The 21,432-nt window shown below is 41.5% G+C and overlaps 1 protein-coding gene across 2 annotated transcripts; it reads right to left on the bottom strand.

Annotated features, from left to right (window-relative positions):
* Nucleotides 1-1,060: 1,060 nt before the first annotated feature.
* CANX (calnexin) lies at nt 1,061-20,459 on the bottom strand. 2 transcript variants are annotated; one of them, XM_075056397.1, is made up of 15 exons: nt 20,397-20,459; nt 12,253-12,441; nt 11,727-11,800; nt 11,125-11,183; nt 10,635-10,776; nt 9,267-9,348; nt 7,655-7,847; nt 6,540-6,729; nt 5,678-5,791; nt 5,028-5,184; nt 4,487-4,702; nt 3,965-4,084; nt 3,718-3,853; nt 3,494-3,585; nt 1,061-2,882 (listed from the first exon to the last, which is right to left on the bottom strand). In XM_075056397.1, exons 2-15 carry the CDS (start codon nt 12,436-12,438, stop codon nt 2,829-2,831), a joined length of 1,815 nt encoding a protein of 604 aa, XP_074912498.1. In that variant the 5' UTR covers nt 12,439-12,441; nt 20,397-20,459; the 3' UTR covers nt 1,061-2,828. The 2 variants fall into 2 exon arrangements, with proteins under 2 accessions (XP_074912498.1, XP_074912497.1); XM_075056396.1 differs by having other exon boundaries at nt 20,348-20,422.
* Between the last annotated feature and the right edge of the window lie 973 nt (nt 20,460-21,432).

The raw sequence follows: 21,432 nt of genomic DNA, 5'->3' as shown, positions 1-21,432 counted from the left end.
CTGTGGTAATTCGCTCTTAGCCAGACCCAGAAAGGCTACATCACATCCAGTGACGCTTCTGGAACAGGTTAGTTGGTTAGCTGCATCTTTACCAACTCCAGGTGATAAACGGTTTTTAGCATTTCTACTACCTTGTGTTTCAGACCGTCTGCACCTACACTTCCCTAGGGTTTTGTTTTCATTTACCATCTCCATCTAAACCACCTCCCCAATCCTCAGACACAGCATGTTCAGTTCAGCAGAGCATCCTTTTCAGAAGCTGCCACTCTTGGGTGCACAGACAAAAAAGGCCCAAATACGCCTTCAAGTATTTGTAACAGTTCCAAACCTAGTCCACAGGATACAACCAGGTAGAGCTTCAGTACTTCGAAAACACAGCTATGCTTTAAAAATACTCGGGATAAGCAGGTAGCTAAATTTTTTCTTCCAAGGCTTTAAAAGTAAGAGTGATTCTGCAGCTGAACTGAGCCACCCAAGTCAGAAAGCAGGATAAAAAGTAACTTTGGAGTTGTCTATCCATTTTGGAAAGTCTTCATTTATTGTAGTGATTATTTAAGAAGCATACACTATGGTATCAAAAAAAGCCATAACATGCAGACAGGAGACCTTTTCAAGAGATTTAGCAGAAGCAAATGTATATTTACAATTAGCTTTAATATAATACTATTTAAAAGCTGAGAGCAGATCTTAAGTTCACTTTTGATGCTTTGAAAGAACATGTATGCACATGAACTGTTTGGGAAATTAAGGCAATTTGCATATTAAGATAAAAAAACATTAGATTAATAGATTTTTATGTTGTGCTCAAAATGTTAGCTGAATTGAAATCATTTACATATACTTCATCTCAAAGGACTGAGAGTCATAAATAGCAGCTGCTCCTTGATAAAAATACAGTCCTGAGAACAAGCTAGTAGCAATGCTTAAGCTATGACATCTTCCATGTCAGAGTATAAGCTATTTTTGCAATAAGGAGCAGTATTTACCAGGTGTTCAACAGGCAAAGGCATTCTAAACATGCAATAGCTCCCAACAGAAGTCTGAAATTACTTCCAGTATCTTGCTTACAATAGTTTATTTACACACTGCAGAAAGATCAAGAAATCCTGCTATGCATTTGTGATCACTAGTATTTCAAACACAACAACCAAGGGATACAACATAAGGACAGGCAGCAAAAGGTGTTTTACAAAAAACCCCCAAAACAAGAGTCTTTTAGTAATTGGTTAGATTGTTTGCAAGGTAATTAGAACACTCTTCCCTCCCCAACCCCTGGGAATTATTCCCCACATTATACCTATGCTATGACCAAACAACACTGGAGTGTTTAAATTCAGTGCAAGAAGAGTAACTTCAGGACATTTAATTTCACTCTAAACAAAGGCAAAAGTTTATCTATATAGACATCCAAACGCCAACATATTTGGTACAGTGTAATGAAGTTACATAGATTTCACCCTCAGAGGTATGCTCTTGTAGTGATCACCTGCATTCCACAAAAAAAGTGTTTGAAACAGTATAATATAGTAGACTCAACGCTTTAAAAAAATTTATTCAGCTGGAATTGGAACTCCCTAACATTCACAATATAATTTAGGATGCATTTGTTACATGAAGAGCAGATAAAAGACTTAAACAGTTTCACATACCAGTTAAGATATTCCACATGCTCCTTCCCCACCTACAATACTGACATCTTGGTTGGTTGGTTTTTTCTTAACAAATACTCAGTTTAACTTGTCTACCTGACTACCTCCCCCATTTCTACAGGAGTAGACATACAGTGATAACAGTGAGAGGATATGGGACACTGTCCTATCCAGTGTTTGGACCCTGGAAAGGAGTAGGCCTAGCTATAAAAATAGAGTTCGACGATGAGCTGAACACAAAGCACTTCAGCAACTGAGGCAAAGCTGCACTCAGAAAAAGCTGTACGGTCACAGAGAAAGGAAAGCATCAGTGGCTGAACAGAGGGGAAAGGGGGAAGTAGTCTAACACCCCCCACCCAACAACACATTAGCTTTACAAGAAGAGTTCAAGAACAAACAAAATCCATTATCTGCAAGGTCCGCAGGATTAAATGCCACATTAAGATGACCCACTCCAAATCCTAGATCATTTGTCAACACTTAACAGGGCTTTAGCCATGCACAGTATGCATACTCTACAGACTGACTAACCCCTTCCTTCTACCCCTTCTTCCTCTTTCCCCTCCCCACCCCAAAATGAAGTTGATTGATTAGAAAGTTTGACTACTGGTTCCCCCCCCCCGCCCCCCCAGTTTTCTTCTGAGGGCAGAGGGGTTGTCAAATACATTGACAACTTTTCTTTCAACAGTTATCAAATTTTAAGGGATATAAAGACACTGGTGCATTTAGGAATTTACATATTTGTAAAAAAAACTAGTTACAAAACTGCATTTTTATCACCTAGCACTTTCAAGATTCATTGTTATTTTTCACTAATTAATATATTAAATTAAGCCAAGGTTCGAGACCGGAAAAATTCTACCAATCTACTTAAAAACAGAAAAGAATATTTAAAACCAAAAATGAAAAAGGTTAGTTATGTTACATTCCAAAATCCACAGCCCATTATATTAAATGAATTCTTTCTACAGGAATGATGTTCTTTAAAACAGATGATTGCAAATATTTTACTGCTAGACACTCCATTACATTGGATAGCGTGACTGCAACCTGTGGATGGTGAAATCTTGAGGTTTGTCCAAGTTTCAATGTAAGGTGTCCAAGGTCCTCTCCCAGAACCAAGTTTGAAGAAGAAAAAAAAAAAAAAAAAAATCACAGATCAAGTTCTTAGGACTTTTTTCAATCTTTCCTTGGCTTTCTGTTTCTGGGTGATCTATTCACAGTTTCCTCCTCCTGCAAGACAGTAATTTGTATAAACATCAAGGCAATAAAACTGAAGAATACCCTTAAAAACCGTTTTGAGCAAACCTACAAAGAATAATCGACTTTCACTTCTATGTTAGGATTTATGTTTTGAAAGAACCTACTGCTGTTACTACCCTTCCTTTCTATACATGGCAAACACACAAATCCTCTTGTTTTCACAGTGGCTGTACACTATTTGCTGAAAGTACTCAACAGCTGCTGCTGTGAGAATCCCTTTAACTTCAAGCAATACTCCACCCATTTTTAAGTCAGCCATTATGTCAGTGTGGAGCACTTAAGAGGTCACATCCTGACTGCATACAAAGCTGAAAAAGCCTTTTGCCTCAAGAAGAGGCATTCTACACAATCCTACTCCTCTCACAATGCAGGGTCTATGGCAGTGCCTTTAGTAAGGTGCCCAGCTCTGCTGAAGTTAATCACCTTGCAGAATTGCTGTGGCCAAGTTTTCCAAAGTTCTGACACTGGGAGGGAGTATCACATGAGCCAGGTTAACTTTTAACACTTCAGTAAGGCTTGTTCTACAGTACTTAAGGTAAAAAAAACACACAAGACTTCCCTCAGAGATTAAGCACTCTTACCTCTGATGGGGGTTTCCTGTCCTCTTCCTCCTCCTCTTCCTCCTCCTCTTGACTAGCACTTCCTATATCAGCATCACTTTTCTGCTTCTCTTCTAAGGGAAATAAAAAAAAAAATCTCATTCTCATTTCTGACTTATCTTCAGTTCACCACTGGCAGACATGGAGCTGTGTTAGTCAACCAGAGAGAAAAGTCAAACTGTTTCAAGATTATCTAGTTTACCTACCTAGCTTTTCCTCATTTCCTTCCTCTTCCTCCTCCTCTTCCTTGTCCCCTTTGTCTTTTTCTTCCTCTTTCTCCTCATCCATCACATCAGGCTGAGGAGCATCAGTCTTTTTGTATTCTGCAGCACTTGGCTGTTTCTAAAAAAATTGTCAGTTATCAAAACCAGGCAGTTATTGTGACCTTAAGGCACGTTTTTCCTGAATCTCTTTTTAAACATTATACTACTTATTATTGGAGGAAATGCATACCTTCCCAGAACAGCAGAAAAGGACAACAAGGAACACTGGCAAAGCCACAGTGAGGATGTAGACTACCCAAAGCCAGGGACGCTCTTCAGCAGCTGCCATCATCTGGCCCACAACACCAGGCTGCAAGATAACAAGAACTGTCAAATTTCATCCCATACAGCAAGTTTAAGCTACAGAATTTTCAAATGGGCTTTTTGCAGCTTTGAACATTGTATTTAATACCTCACAAAAATTAAAGCTAACCTGCACAAGTACTTTTTCCATAGTTTACGAATTAAGAATTAGGCTAAAGTTAACAGTCCGATTGTCAGAGCAAAAACCTCACAGAAAAGCAGTGAGTATTCATTGCTACTTATAGCAACCATTACCATATTATAATTAGGAACTCAGGTTCCAGTCTGGTTTAGCATAACCCCTAGCCTTGGTACATAGAGGTATATATTGATAAAGACTGTAGGAGAGAACAGCAGCAATGCTCCTTCTGTTCAGTCAGGAGCACACAATTAAACCTTTATTTCTCACCTCTGCAGCACCATCAGCTGCCTTTTTCAGTCCCCATCCATCACTGGCCCAATCATCAGCCACAGCTCTTTCAGTACAGATGATAAAGTTATCAAAAAAGATGTCAGAAGTCATTGACCATAACTCAAGTCCGACAGCACTGAAGGGAGTCATCTTGAAAGGTTCCAAGTCTTCAAAGAAATCTGGGTTTGGGATCTTCCTAGGTTTCCATATACCCTAGGAAAGACAAAAGACATTCAGCCTCACCTGCTATAATAAAATTTTTAATTTTCAGCCCATTTTGAACAGAGATAAAGACAAATCCATTGCACTTAATTACAGTGTCTATAGGCACAACTTGTCAGGTTTTGGGAATCAATTTTCATTTGTGCTACAAAGAAGTGAAGACAAGTAAGAAAACACTTTGAACCTGTCCACTTGAAACACAGTACAATCATGACAGTACTTGTATTCATAATTACACCTGCTGAATCGAAATCATTCTGCTTTTTTTAAGAGAAATGCTGTGTTGGCCAGCAGTTTAAGCAATGAAAACACCAACCTGATAGTTCACGTTATCAATCATAGGAGGCTTCCATTTGCCTTTGTAGTTTGGATTGTCAATCATTGGTCGCTGCCAGGTACCACAGCCAGGGGCCGTCTCACATTTAGGATTTGCAATCTGAGGTGCCTCCCATTCACCGTCCATATCCTCATCCCTGGAAAGGGAAATTCAGTTTTGAAGTCCGCACCTTGCCTTTATACCGAGTAAGACTTAGTCAACATCTGATTTCTGTGAAAATTAAAATTCCTACCATAAAATGGAGATACTGTAACTTTCTATAGCATATGTCTGTAGATAAAGACACCACAGAAGGAATGAGAATTTCAACAAGTAGCTTGGAAGTACTGAAAATCAACAAAACCCAGTCCCTGAGCACAGCCTACCCCACTGCCCCTTCCAAGTACGATACAACTGCAAGTGACCATCCTTGCCCTGTTCAGCTCACAATCACAGAAGAGTTGAAAAGTGCGCAGGTGAACGCAAGACGACAACACTCCTCAGACCAACTCTGCTTTCTACTTCTGAAGCAAGATAGCTTGAATCGATGACTTCATTAGCGAGCAACAATGCAACTAGCTATTCTTATACTTGTAAAAGCCAGTACCAAAGAAATATTTGCTGTCATTTACAATAGGCAGTAAACATACCAATCTTCAGGCTTCTCAGCGTCAGGATCTGCTACATATTCTGGCTCATCATCCAGCCAGCCCTCTGGTTTCACAGCATTTTCATCTGCTATCTTTGCAGGAGCATCCTCATCCCTTGAGAATAGAATATTATGTATTAACACACACAACACATTAAAGTTCTTAACCCCAAGGCATTATTCTACAGACCCTGAACAAGCCCACTGATCTAGACAACCAGCCAGCTTCACTTCTGATAGGGTAAGCATAACACCATGATTTCATAACAGAATTGCCTTGCAAGCTTTTACCTATACATGTGCCTCATGGCACAGTCACGGCACAAACTCTAAGGTAATACTACTTACTTTTTAAAGCCAACCTAGAAAGGGCATATTACAGAAAATCCTGTATCTTGGTGGTTGCTGCAAACACGCATTTGAGCTTGAAACTGAGTCTGTGGTTCACAAAGCATAGGTTCAAAGACAGAAACCCAGTATCAGCTTCTGATTTAGGACGTCAGATATTTCAGTCACTTGTATCTATGCATTACACAAACAACTACAAACATCTTACAGTTATACCTTCTGCAGTTTATCTTTTGATTTCATCAAGGAGTAAAGCATCAGCTAGCATAGCTGTTCCAGTAAAACCTTCATCTGTAGCCAGCACAGTAACAGGAGCACTAAACAGTAATTCCCAGAGGACATGGATCCTGCCTGCCTTTGTCTACCAAACTGTTCCTCAGATGCCTAAACTGATTGTGTTTTGATTACAAGGATGAGACTCAAAACCTTCTGTAAGTCATCTGAGAAAGACTTTTTGATCAGGGTCAAGTTATCAGGCCAAGACCTCCCTCAATTCCACCCCTCCAACAGCTTACCAGTCATCTGGTTTAACAGCATCTGGGTCTGGGATTTTTGGTCTCTCATCCCAGTCCTCAGGCTTCTGGTCATTTGGGTCCTCAATCTCTCGGGGTGGATTCACAGGAGGAGACATATCATTTAGCAAATTCCCACTGTTGACAACCGTTTGATCAACCAGTATTTCAAAACTATTATCAGGATTCAAGACTGTAACAAAAAAAGTTGATGTAGCCATTACATATACGATACAAAGCGTGCATCATAAATTACCACTCATCCCCACTGTACAACTAAAACTTCAGCAATCCAAGCTACCACCTACCCAGCAACTGTTTTAAAGAATTGTTAAGAACCTTTCTCCTTATGCCAAAGTATAACTAGTGATGATGTATCACATCTCACCTTGTGAGAAAGAAGACTCATTGCAGGAGTCCTACTTTAAACATGCTAAAAGCACGAAGAAGCTTGTAGAGTGATTTACCAGTTACCACAGCAAGTTGACTCTGACACAATAAGTATTGTTTTAATAGTAAGAATGTATATATTCATATTCTACTCAAGAATAAGACTCCCTACTACTGACTCACAAGATTTTAATCTCACTCCTTTATCCATTGTTGCCTCTGTAGTAGGAAGAGCTAGAGAGATCCTCCTAAGTACTCCCTGAAAGACATTAGTCATAGCTAACACACCACACCAGACACTGTACTTCAAGAGCCACTGAGTTTGGTACTAAGAAAGAAGCAAGAAAAAAAGACTATCCCTCTCAATCTAAAGCCTAGTATACCCCAAATTACTAGGGGGCAGCATTCAAGCAGTTTATAAATGTTGATAATTGTTTTGGATATACTTAGCATATCAAGTTACTAACGACTGCTCTGAAATTCAGTTCTCCTTTAACTATTAAGTTCAAGGTCTCATGACTTTTCTTACATGAATCAAGACTTCCTGCAAGGAAGAAATAAGCCTTTGTATAATAAGATCAGGTTTTGCATTCAGAGCTTTCAAGTGGTTTTTAGTTGTATGGTGTGTTGACACAAATATTCAGTTGTTCATCTGGCTCATTTTATGAGCTTTTGATTCAGGAAACACAGTAGTAGTTATTAGCATGCAGAGTTAACAGTCACCATACCCAGAGTATAAAGATGGGTCTTCTTATCAGTAAAGTAAGTCTTCAGGTCTGCATCTGGACGCTTTGCATGCTTCTCCTCATATTTGCCAGTCTTTGGGTTTTTGTGCCGGAAGATGAAGTGCAGTTTATAGTCCTCTCCACATTTGTCAGGGCCAAACATGATTGTATATGGAGTTTTGTCATGGAACTGATCCTTTAAAAACAATGCAAAACTGCGTTCCATTATTTTGAAATACAACTTAAGTCACTGCCTGGCATAAGAACTCCCAATGCATTAGAAGTTATTCTGCAACTTGGATACCAAGCCAGTGAAGTACCCCCACTAAATCTTATATGATGAATACAAGCCTCTAGAGAAAACACCAGAATTATCCCAGCTACTTGATTTTGCACCTTTGGTCTCTACTTTCCAGATGGAAAACAACAGCTATTCAAGTGTTATCAAAAAGATAAGTGTAAAGTGACAATCACAACATTTAAGTGTATCTCTACGTTACACAACGTAAAGGATTTTAAAAGCCATCAGTATAGAAGTATCAGTTACTGGTAATAATGAATGATTAGCTAATCCAGTGAGTTTCTTTCACCAAACTGATAAGCAGTATTAAAAGTGAGGCCAAGTTGCATTTAGTTCACAGATTTGTAAACTGGGGTACTGTTTCAATCTAAGAGCTAACTGGATATAATAATCTCACCACTGAACACTGCAAGTCTATTTGTTCTTGCCAACGTTATCTTAAAATTCAATGCATGTATGAAACTGGTTAGACAGTCAAGTAGTCTTTTAGGTGTCTTTTTTTTTTAATAATTTGGAATCTGTATTAATAATACAACTCCAATAAGACTGCATAAGGAAAGGATGGGTAACAAGTCATAAAAGGTACTTCCTATAAAGTCTAGGAAGATGGCTAAAGAAAACCCATAGGCTACACAAGCCTGTGCAAGCTGACCCAGCAGTTAAGCTTTGTCTGAACAGGCTAAACCACTTTAGGTTGGTATATCACTGAGAGCAGAGAAAATTATTCTTTATCCTAAGGAGTTGTAGCACAGTCTCTTGACTGACCACACTTTTAAGACAATGCATTCAAGGGTCATTTATGAAGCAAATGGTTCTATATATATCTAGCATGTGCAGCTGAACATATAAGGTTATATCCAGTCCAAGCTCTCAAGACTTTTTTTTTAAATATACCCAGTAACTCACAAGTGGGTTCACATGTCAAAGACAAGGCAATAAATGCAAGGTATATTTTTAGTTATTTGCATTAGCCTGTTTTAAAAGGTGAAACATGGTATCTTCCTTCTGGGCAACAACTTCCTGAGAAGGTTTCTCCTCATACACTGGCTACTCTCATAAGATACCCCTTCTTTGGTCCTAGAATCTAGGTAAGTCTGAAGTATTGCAGACTTTAGCAAAGGTCTAGGACTGCTCAGCTACTAGGAAACTCCAGAGTTTTCACTCAAGAGGCCAGAAACTGCTGAGTGCAAAGTACTTTGGAGATCAGGCCCTAAATATGCCCCACTGCCTTTATTGAAGAGGTTGCTTAAGGAAGAAACAAAATGAAAAAAGTTTTCTTTCACAGCTAACACTCAAAGTAGCAGCATTACTCACCAGGTTCAGTTCAGGGGTTTTTGAAAGCAATTTCACATAGGCCCCGCCACACTCTATTCCATTTTGGAAATTTACTTCATACCTAATTTTAGTTTTGGACAGAGAAGGTGAGAACATGTTATACATGAGAAAAAATTACTTCTGTAAAGCACAATTACAGTTTTCAAGTACAAATGAAGAGTAAGACTGTTTTGTTCTTGTTTGCTTTAAATCACATGTCCAGTGAATATTAAAAATACATGCTGCACTCTAAGACTAAGCAAATATTCATAAGGGCCTGAGAAATGAGAAAAATTGAGGATTTAGAAGACTTAACCTACAGAAAAGATTAAAGGAATCGAGTGCTGGTCTAGATTATGATCTAGAAGTAGCAAGAAGAAAGAAAAAGCTTTCCAGTATGTAAGGCACTGCAACAGAGATTAAGGCAAGCCAATTATTTTCCGCACAACTACTATGACATGTAACTCAATTTGCAAGACTACCAAAGGGACAACAACTGGATCCTAGGAGAAGCCCCTTTAGGGTTATAAGCATACAACAGTATATTTAGGGATGCCAAGAAGTCTGAAAAAGGCAAAACATCTCTGTCAGGAATAAGCTAAGTATGCTTGATCCTCTCCCAATGCCAGCAGCTGAGTGGATGACCACTGGGATTTATTTTTAGCCTTGTATTTTGAGCCAAAACTAAACAGTCATGCAAAGCAAAGTGACCAATTCATTACCTTGTGCACATACAAATTAGCTTACTCTTTGTTTAAAACTGATAAAGTAGGTAATAATCCAGAATTCAACTGTTCGCACTGAATGTTCTTTTTTTCCTTCTTGCTAGTCTAACCTACATGCAAGTAGATTCTTCTACATCAGTCATGGCCAAACACAGCTAGGCAAGCTGTTCATCTTCCATGACAGATGAACCAAGACAAAGGAAGGAGGAAATGAGTGCATCTTTACCATCCTGTCCACACCACCTTGGAAACAGGGGGCAGTTTACTGCATAAGGAAGTGCACTGACCTACATACAGACCAGCTTTTCTCCAAAAGGACAAGGACTTTCACAATTAGCAGTACAAAAGTCAGTTGCCTGACCTTGTTACTACAATTAAATCAAGTGAATTGAAGTCCCAAGACAGGTTACCAAGTCTAGTTTTCATAGACTTCTTTTCTCTTCAGGCTTCAGAGGGACCCATGCTGTTCCTAACTTCCCACTTTAGGAATACGGGTTGCTATTTCACTCTTACTTAAAAACAGTATAATAATATGTTACAGTATCTAGACTCCCAGTCAACAAAAGCTCAGTTATGGAATTAACCCCAGCCTGCTACCATGTCACCCTTGAAATAATAGAAGACTAAGTTATCCTTTACTTACTGTATAATAAGGGGTTTGGTATCAAATACAAAAGGCTTTGAAAGTTTGGATGAAATTGCATGATGCTTGGCTCGGGTTACCAATACAAGCCCTTTGTCTCCTGGAAGCTTAGTGTCCTTCATGTCTTGGACTTCCCATTTACCTGGAGAGACATTAACCAAACATTATCAAAACTTGTTCAAGACAGTCTTTGTTTAGCCCAATTTTGAACAAGATAGTCAGCATTCTGAAATAACACCCAACAGGGTAGGTACCTTATCAAGTTATTAGCATATCTTCACTAAAAATTATTTTAAAACCTCCAAGTGGGTATTTTGTCTAAATTGGAACTACACTTTATATTCTTAGCCAGGTATATAAGCACTCCTTCCATTTTCTTCAGTGAATACAATTTTAACTGGGAAGCAGAAACCAAAGGCTTGCACCCCTTCTTCAGGTATGACAAAAGACATCAGAAATATCTATCATCCAAAACCTGAGTGGGACTCACCATCATATTTGGCAATCTCATCATCCGTATCATCTTTTTTCGCTCTGGAAAGGATCCATCTAGAAGACAGATATCCAACGGTCAAAACAACATACTTTTTTTCCCCCCACTAAAAATCCTGCCCTTAAGATAAGATAACTCTTGCTGTCCTATGACTACACCCCAGTGTCTTGATCCCCCAAGGAGTTCTATGCCCAAGCCTGCAAAGTTTTCTGCATTTGCTACTTCCTACCCCACTCCAAAGTAGGATCATGGCCTCAGTGTCTTGCTCTTGTAAAAAAACAAAAAACACCAAAACCAAACAAAACCCCAAAAGTAGTACCTCACCATCCTTACACTACCAGAAGAAAGTGAAAAGTCAGATGAGGGTTAAAACATTACACATGTATGGCTTACCTCCCCCTTGTTACCGTAACTTAAGGAAATACCAGCGTAGCTCAGCACTTTAACGGCCAGCCTCATATAGTCACTGCTGTAATCCTTGCCAACCACTGCCCTTTGATTCAGTTTTGAATAACGCATGCTCTAGCAAGGATTTCATTACCTTTCACCAAAATTTTTTATTATTTGCTATACTGAATCATCCTTCAGATTATACTCACCCATCCAGAGTGCCTTTATCAAAGGACTCCGCAAAATACACCTCGCCAGTTGGGACTGGGGGCCTGTAGGTAACCTATTGGAGAAGAGGGGCATTTACGCACCTTTCAAGACAAATCCTCTATTCTAAAGAAATACAGCTCACATTCCCCCTCTACACTCAAGTACAGCTTACCTGGAACACCCTTGCAGCATAAATACATAAGTTACATAAATATTGCTGCTTGTGCTAAGCCATTGTGCTCTCGTCTGCAACTAAAGTATATATCTAGCTGGAAACATCAGCATTAACTCCTGATAGTCACATCACAGATGTCAAGGGTAAATCTAAGTCTTCAGGAAGAACGTGGGGTACATGAGAAAAGGAACAAAGCAGCTAAGCTTAATTCCAAGCTCTACTCCCAGATAACATCTTTGGTACTATCACAACATATTAAATGTTAGCAAAGTAAAGACAACTCTGATGAGACCCACATCAACCACAACACAAGCAGTAATTCAATTTTTAAAAGAAGTTCCATGCCAAACCTTTGGAGTTGGAGGAGGAGTGCTCGTTTCAGGCTTTGACTCTTCTACCTCATCAATGCCATCATCCAAGTCATCCTCAATATCAACTACATCATCACCATCATTGTCATCATCCATATCATGTGCCTGGACAGCAAGAGTCCCAAGAGCAAGCAGGGTCACATAGAGTAGCCATTTCAGCTCCATGATCTGAATAAATAAGACAAGGCAAAGAGGTCAAGCCAGCACTGCACAGAGCAAAGCATTGCTTCTTGGTACAAAACCAAGCATTCAAGACAGCAGGTGAAGTGCCTAGTCATACCACTGAAAGAAAAGTACAAATTTCTGTTTTCAGCTCTGTTATTTACTGCATCTGGCTGGCTGAGCTCGAAAAGCTGGAGAGGAATACAACATAAAGCTGAAGTATTTAATACAAAACAGACATTAACTGAGTGGAGGACCATGTATGCAAGTTCTGCAGATTATGCTGCAGAAGTGCCATAATTTTGCTCTTACACTGCCACAGTCCATGAGCAGAACAGCAGACACATGTACACAACACCACAACCTATGTAACTGCAGAAGTCTAAACAGAAAACCTACTTCTTGCTTAATAAGGACTTTAAATGTATCGTGCAGAAATTGAAATTTTCATTCAGTTCAGGAATTGAAATACAACTAGCTAGCTCTTTCAAGCAGAGAGTAATCAATCCTCTATCTCCTGTTCAATATTTTTCTGTCCTTTCAACTGTAGGACATGAGTTTTCATTCATCAGTCCCCTTCTCCAGGTTTTATTCTGGAATTACTGCCAACAGTCATTGATATTACTGGCAGATGTCTATATGTATTTGAGGCTGCTGAGGCAGACCAGGAGAAAATTTCTTACTGTTTAACAGACAGTTGATTTGATTCCCCTCTTTTGATCTCTAATTTAACAGGATGACCAAAGAAAAAGACCCATCTGTTAACAGAGGCTTTATAGAATTAAAATATCACACTTCAACTAATTTATAAGGTGCCTAGCACGTCGTCACACCTAAAGTATGGTAGAACTTGGCAAGCTGTAGGTCAAAAGATCTTGTAAGTAAAACGGGTTTCGATTTGACTCTCTTCCTAGAAAAAACTACAAGATCACTGCACCTTTAGGTTGATACAGAAGGCAACGCTCCTGGCAGGCCGCTCGGTTTTATCTGCCCAAAAACCCCACAAAACCAACCTATCCTTGCTCATCTTTTCTGCTTTGAATCACATTCCAAATTTTTCTTCCAAAACCAGAGTTGTAACTGAGACTAATACTTTTTTGAAAGCAAGTATAAAACCAAACATCCCCTCCTTCCCTTACACTCCTGCCTCAGGCTGTAGCCCTGGAGACTTACAAATGCAACTCAAGCAGAGTTAATAGTGCCTGCAGGAACATAAGATAATGCTAGAACACAAACTTTCAACTTTCCAAAGCATGTTTAGGCAACTAAAAGAATTTAGTCTTAAAGGCTTATCAGCACTATCCAATACTCCAAAACTACGTTGCATACCAGATCTACCGTCCTTAGATTATTCTTTAACTTACTTCTAATGACAGAGGGGACATTTTATAACTACAACAAAACTGTATTTTAAAGACTTGTGCTGAGGTCATGTCCCATTTGTCACTACAGCAACATGCAATTGCAGCCAGTTTTCTAACAATAGTGATGGCCTTGAGGATTATGGTCTAAATGCATGCTCACAACCCTCCCCCTCACAGTTCAGGCAACTGCACTGAAGCACCTCTAAGCCAAAAGGACACCATTCACAGCATGAACAGCTGACAAAAACTTTCAAGTGTTGTTACATATGAACAAAGCTTGTTTGCTTAACACACAGTGTACAGCCAAAATTGAAAACAGTTAGACACCTCATAGCAGCTCATAACTCTTACTACTAATGTGGGAACCACAATACAAAACCAAGGAATGAAAACTGTCAAGCAAACGTCCACACCCTTGGAAGTTCAAGTTCCTCTTGCACAGATGCCATGTTCTCTAAATAAACTCATGCCCACCAGCATAAAAACAGTAGAGAAAACATGAGCCTGAAACTTCATTTGAAAAAATGATCTTTAGAGCGGATGTGTCCAGTGTGACTGAAGCAGCTACAGATGAGATGGCACAAAGACACATTTCCAAGGGAAGGGTTGAATTTTGTCTTACTTTACCAACAGGGCCTCACCAAATACATTTTTAACAGAGCTAAATTCAGCAAGATTTTACCGCAAGTTTTATAACTACTTTCAAATTATATTATGCACATACAATGACCACTTCATGATCTGGAAAGCAATACAAGGAAATTAATCTTAAAAATATAGCAAGGTTAAAAATAAGCCAATTCTCTCCTCTCCTTCTAAGAGGAAGCAGTTTCTGCATATCTCTTCCCAAGCCTGTGCAAAGGATATTAATGATTTAGCATGCAAGTAATCCCTTAACTAATCTCAGCACTAGCCAACCGGCAATAAAGTTTTGGTGAAAGAATTAAATCACCCCCCCAACTTTCATGCCAGTACTGACTCCATAATGCAATAATTACCTACTTCACAATCCCACCCCAACTACAATCCTTCAGAAATATTCAGCAGCAAATGGACTTCAGCAAATGCTAGTACATAAGTGGCAAAGCCACATAGCTTCATATTGCAGGCAAGGTTGCTCCAGAAATTCTTCTGTCAAAGCATCCTAGTGAACACAGACAATTCTACCAGTGACCTGTACAGCAGGGGCAGAACCTATGCCACTCTGCACATCTGTGCTCCTCATACAACCATAGGTATCGACCTTGTAGGTCTACATTTATCAGTTAATGCTGTCTGAATTTGAGGCCTCATTGAACCTCATTTCAAGGTAGAAGTACTATCTGTTCAAGTTCCCAAGCAAGCTTTTTTTTTCCTCCTCTCAAAAAAAAAAAGCTAAAAGCATGAAGAGAAGCTAATCTAGTTTCATGTCTTTGCCTCTATTATCATTGGCAAGCAGTATTGGCAAGTAGTTTATACCCCTACGGAAAGCTGTTTAGGACACCTCCTACAAATTACATCAGTCCCAAATTCCACATAAGCTACCATTCATACACCTTGAGTACAAACTGATAGAATCTCCTGCAACTGCCAGTTGTCATGCCAAGCTCCTTATTCTGTTAATCCGTAACAATATAAAAACTAACTAAATTATAAGAAATAAAAGACACTACGTTCTCAGAAGAGCAATTTAAGTGAAGCACACATTTTCGATATTTATAAAGCTACTTCTACCCATAATGGATGTACTGCTACAGGAGAAAATTTCAACTTCACTTCACACAATCCTTAGGGACAGAACATAAACATGACTAAGCCCTAGTAAATTAGGTTATTCCTAAACAGAAGATAGAAAAGGAAGGGAGGAGGGGAGAGAAGAAACTCAAGTTTTATACAAAATAGGCATAAACCAATTTTTCAGTGGAGCTTTAAAGCTGCTAGCAACTACAGGTGTTCAATTAGTCACCTAAAATGTAGTCTAACCTTCAGACACACAGCCACCTACTCTATTATGATCAGATTTCTCCCTTGAAGAAGTGTCCAATTTCCAAGCAATTACCATCATTAGCCATTTTTTACTTTGCCTGCACTTCCCTTCTTTAGGTTTAACTGTGTAATATTTCTGAAGGTTAGTGTATTTCTGATCATGGAACTGCCAAAAGCCTTTAACAAAGGAATGCTTTCATAATAGGCGAGAGCTTCTGACATCTCCATTCTACTTCAGTGCAACCCTCATTTTCGCTGTAACAACGTTTCAAGTCAGATATGACAAAAACTTCATCTACTTTTTTTTTTTTTGTAAGGTCTTCAGACACTTATTGACATTGGCACACCACTTGGATCGAAGGGAAAACTACCGCAGTATACCACCAAAGTACTAACTAGGAAGAGAGTTTGGGACTGCCAGGGCTATCCTACGTGTCCATCCACAGCCAGCTTCCACACTAGAAAATTTATAGCTGACATTTAAGCACTGTTCACCTGATTGTCAAAAGGCCAAAGCATTTTCCCCTGGAATTTACAAGAGCTATAGCAGAGCACTGAAAACAGACACCTGGAACAGCCGTACTACACGGACTTTACAAAGTAAAAACTAAACCAAATTGGAATAAGAGTCAGAGACAGGATCAGCTTCTTGCCATAGAAGTGGCACTCTTAAAATGTAGGGCTAAGTGATTGCTACCTTTGGATTTCAAGGCTTTCAAGGAAGTCATGCAGATTCAGAGATTTATTTTTATTTAGAATTCCCCTTTCACTGGGCATAAAGTGGAAAGTTCTTCTTAATTATTGGCATGACACTGGAAACACTTGACCCATACAGCAGACAGTTGTCACCATTCTCTCTAACATAGATGTCCTGGGTAAGGAGAGACAGTGAAAGGGCCCACACAAAGGATGTTTAAGTCCTTTGCTATCATACTTCCAGAATATACTATTTAGAAAGTAACTTCCCTGTCAGGTCAAACAGAGCCTGCAAAACCAGTTTAATCATCTCCTTGGTTACTAATCTGAGTGGTTCATCAAGCCAGTTCTTAACACTGCATATTTCAGAACGCACAACTACATTTGAATTGCTACTGGCTATCTAGTTTACTACTTACTTTTTTTAAAAAGAATTAACAGTCAGATTAAATGGGTCTTATGAAAAGTCACTTACTACAAACTACACCTCAGCAATTTAACTGGAAGAGCATCAGTGGTTTCTATTTCAGCAGCATCTGAAGTGACAGCTGAATGACTTAAGTATAAGAGGAGCAAAATTTGCTAGCAAAGTCCTGTGTTTCAAATACTAGATGGTATTTATGGTGGAAGCACACCAGTAAAAACAAGCACAATGCGTCCTCATGCAAGGCAAGAATTATGGAAGAAAAATTTAGAGACACAAAAGTAAAGAAAATTCATCACAACACAAAAAAATGCAAGGAGACAAGAACAGAAAGGCTGAGACAGATACACATTTTCCCTCTCAAATGAGATTTTTACGGTTTCTGAGCAAAGTCTTGGCTACCCTACCTGGTAGTCCACTAGTTTCTTAAAGTCAGAACTACTGAAGAGCAGAGGAAATCTATTCTACATCTCTCAGTCCCTCCACCTTCCACATCCTGGCTCCTCTGCGGTGCCAGGGTAACTGTTTACACAGCCTCATCATGAACTAGCAGCTGGTTTAAGATGGCTCGAAATCCTTCTGCCATGTTATTTTAACCCTGAATCAATACCCCAGTCCAATCTAGCATGCAAAGGCAAAAAGAGCTGTAGCAGGACAAGTGAAAGCACCATGAGATAAAGTAAGTAGCCAAGGATAAAGGAAATTAGGCTGTTGGCAGCAGAGTCAGCTTAATGCCATAGTTTCAGGTGCAGTTCTGTCATCCGCACTTGTCCAGGACAGACCTGTCTTTGGGCAGGTTTGGGAGATCTACACTCTATGGCAAAGCTGAATAACTGTGTGGCCAAACACTGTAATTTCAGCAATCAGTACATTACCTCACCACCCCTCTGAGGATATAATAAAACTATGTTCATATATATGCAGCAATTCCTATAATGCAGACAGCTAAACAACTTCCAGCATCGTGAAGATTCTGCCTTTAACACTGTAACTCGATGAACAGCAGACAAGGCTAAACTAAAACTGCCTTCCTTACAACAGGCAAGAGGCAGGAGCTCTGTGTGAGGTGGTTCCCCCCCACCTTCCTCTTTTTTATTTTAAAGAAGGGGGTGGCTAGGATACATTGCTATGTAAGATTGGAGGAAAGTCTCCTGGAAAGGATTAGCCAAACCTCTCCTGAAGAGCTTGACAGCCCTGCAGAGAAAGCTGCCTTCTGCTGGGGTTGTAAGGAGCACAAACCAGGCAAGAGATTAGCTGTGAAAGGTGACAGCAACAAAGCTTGTTTTTAATAAGCATTTCAAATATGCCAGTTTCTAAAAATAATGTACAATGGTGCAGATACAGTAAGGGAGAAAACACCATGTACCATTTGTCAGCAAAGAGATCGTTCCCGCAGAACTGGAAGTCCTTGGAGGGCAAACACAGCACTGCAAAGCTTTTTGACCATAAACCAGATGGGCTGCTAGGGGAAATTACATTAGGCAGGGGGGGATCTGGAGGTGCCCTGAGCTCTTTCAGACCATCACGCCTAGAAATCAATTCAAGTTTGCCCTGCTATAGAATTGATTCCAGCAAGAACAGACTGCTATCATTATCACTACTAGAGGCAGAAAAATGAAAAGCCAGAAAAGGAAGTAAAAGGCAGGCTATGTATAAGTCACAGTGTATTCTCAGTAAAGGATTTATTCATTTACCTAGTGGGAAGTGCTGCAGCACATCAAATGAGAGGGTCATCTAACAGAAGCTGCAGGCTTCTTTACTGTTTTGCATTAGGCTTACCCTCCTAGGACAGCAGTTGATATCAGGAAGCAGTTTACATCTTATACACAGCTTGTAATGTTGTCTGTGAATTGCACAAGTATTCCCTTTGTAGTATTTTTTTTAAAAAACTAGAAATACTGAGACTTTATATAAACACAAAATTTAACTCAAAGCTTTTCCTAGTTTTGTTAATTGTTTTGGATAAGCCCATGTAATATGACCAAATCAGCAGTAAGAAGGTTTTCGAAGTAATTTCAAGTGCATTAGAGTGAACCTAGAGTAACATATTTCAACCTGTTTTTAACCAGTATTTTATCTACAATATCTCATACATTATTATAGTTCTGCTATCTCCTTGCAATATTTTAGCAACAACCCAAACCACAGTGGGTAAAATGTCCCATAAAACCTGTGTGTTAGCTATACTTATTTGACAATGTTAAGTAAACATACTGCATTTAGAAATACATTACATTCCTAGAGACTAGTTTTCAGCCATCTAACATACTCTTAAGTTCCAGAAAGTTTCCCACGACGCTCTGCAGAAATGCTGCTGCATTAATTACGTTAACACTAATAATAATACAGTCTGGACCTTTACCATTACTACTACTACTATTAATACATATCTGCTTCCCTTCACAACCAAATCACCTGCAGGATTTCTCTTTCTACAGCCTAGAAAGTTCTCAACCACAAAACTGCATGTGAAAGTTCACTCTTTAGAATCAGTACAGGCAAGACAGCAGTAAGCCATGCATGTTTTAATTCAAAGGTGTGGGGTTTTTTGCTTTAAAAGCACACAACACAATCTTCAGCCAAATTTGAGAATGAAGGTGGCATTTATATACTATTTTGAAGACACCCAAAAAAGCGCTATTCAGGCGGTAAAAATCAAAGCATGCATTTCAAGCCCCCCAAAATCTCAGGCCTTGCTGCTGCAGAATCTCCTCGTCTGTACTTCACCTTTGGCCTTCCTCGCTGTTTGATTACCACATCTTCCCCACCTGTTGGGCCTCCAGCTCTGCACCTTCAACTCCCCCCTTCCAGAGAGTTCTACTTCCCCTCGCAGGGCCCGAACCAGGCCACACGCTATGCTGGGCGCCCGCCTCCTCTTCCAGCTCTGCGGGGCTTCCTACCGACGGCGAGCGTTTTTAGCTAGCTCAAGGCTATTTCCACACGTTAGCGGCCGACATTAGAACAAGAAGCCACAGAAAACCCAAACTGCTCGCCAACCCACATCCACCTCCGACCCCCCGCTTCCCTCCCCCTCAGAAGCCGGTCCCCGTCCCACCCCGTCGCGGGTGGGGCGGGCAACCGAGCCCCCCCCCGGCCCCTCTCCAGCCGCGGCCCTGCCACAAGCCGCTCCCCAGAACTTACCAGAAGACCCGCCGCACCCCGCCAGGCCTCTCTCAGAGGCCTACAACAGCCGACCGGGCGCCGGCGGCGCCTGCAGCAGCCCCGTACCCACCCCCGAGCCGGCGGGTCTCCCCGGGCACGGCCACCCCTCTCGCCCCCGGGATCCCGGGGGTCCGTCCGTCCGTCCCCCACCCCCAGGGAACCCACCGCCTCACCCCGCCAATCCCCCGGCCTGCCCCGCGGGCGGGCCCGCTCCCCGCTCCTCCACCTCCCGACGGTGGCGGAGCTGCCCCGGTCGCGGCGGTTTGGAGGGGGCACGGGTGGGGGGGACACGGACACTCACCCCCCGCAGCGCCGCGCGCCCCCGTCCGCCGCCCCCAGCCGCCCCTCACCTCCGTCACGTGTCCGCGCGCGCCCAGCGCCGCCGCCCGCCTATCTACCGCGCGCCCAGCACCGCCCCCGGCCCATCTCGCTCCGCCTCTCCCATTGGCGGAGAGCGCGCCCGCCCACCCGCTCCGCAGCCGATCCGGCGCTTTGATTGGCTAACACCGCCGCCGCTCGACGACCCGCCCGCCTCAAAACACGCCCCAACGGCGCTGCCCTTCGTGGAGCGCTGTTATTGGTTGGTGGGGTTGCAGGAAGTGTTGGGGGATTGGCTGGCTGAGGGGAGGCCGTTGAAATGTGGGCGGGCACTCGACGGATCTCCGGCCAGGGGCGCTGCGGTGGCTGGCAGGGCGGTGGGGGCGGCGGGACGGGGCTGAGGCAGCGCTGGCGCTCGGTCGCCTCACGGCTGCCCCCGCCGCCTCACAGCCGCCCCGCGGTGGGGATGGTGGCGCCCCAAGCGGCCCGGTCACGGGGAAGGGCGGAGGAGGGCCCTCGTCCCGCCTGTGCAGCTGGAGATGGCGGGGGGTTGGGGGGGGCTCACCCGGGAGGTCTGTCTGGGGAGGCCATTGCCTGTCCCAGTGCAAGAGCACCACGGTACTAAAGAGCAAAGTCACCTTTGCGTCTGTCTCCTCGTTCCTTGGCTCCTCAGAAGGGGTCTTCAAGTTTTCCTGCCTATTCGGAAAATTCAGGATGTCTGGTATTTTCTGCTCAGATACAAGCTGAAGGTTTAAGAAAACTCTAAAAAGCGACACAAGCTCCAGTGTGTTTAGCACATGGTAGTGCTGCTCAGGCAGCCTCTTGTTTAAAGGCCTTGTGTTATATCAGAAGCTTTAAGCCATGCCGTCTTTCCAAAATTAACGTGTTTCTGTAGAGGTGAAATACGGTGTAAATGCTCAACATTTATACATATGAACAAGTACAGAAGCACAGGGAAATGCAGCAATAACTGTCCCTGCTGTACTGACTGGGAAGGAGAGGCCGAAGGAGGTAATGGGTTTGCATGGGACCACACGAGTAACTGTCAGAGCAAGATTAAACTGCGGG

This window comes from Buteo buteo, chromosome 24 (genome assembly GCF_964188355.1).
Source record: "Buteo buteo chromosome 24, bButBut1.hap1.1, whole genome shotgun sequence".
NCBI lineage: Eukaryota > Metazoa > Chordata > Aves > Accipitriformes > Accipitridae > Buteo > Buteo buteo.
This window is presented reverse-complemented; position numbering and strand designations above follow the sequence as displayed.

Coding starts and splice junctions, on each gene's coding strand:
- CANX (XM_075056397.1), bottom strand. CDS start 12,438: ATGGAGCTGAAATGGCTACTCTATGTGACCCTGCTTGCTCTTGGGACT. Junction 5,792..6,539: donor GCTGTTAAACCAGATGACTG/GTAAGCTGTTGG, acceptor TCTATTCTCAAG/GGATGAGGATGCTCCTGCAA. Junction 5,185..5,677: donor GCTGAGAAGCCTGAAGATTG/GTATGTTTACTG, acceptor TTCCCTTTCCAG/GGATGAGGATATGGACGGTG.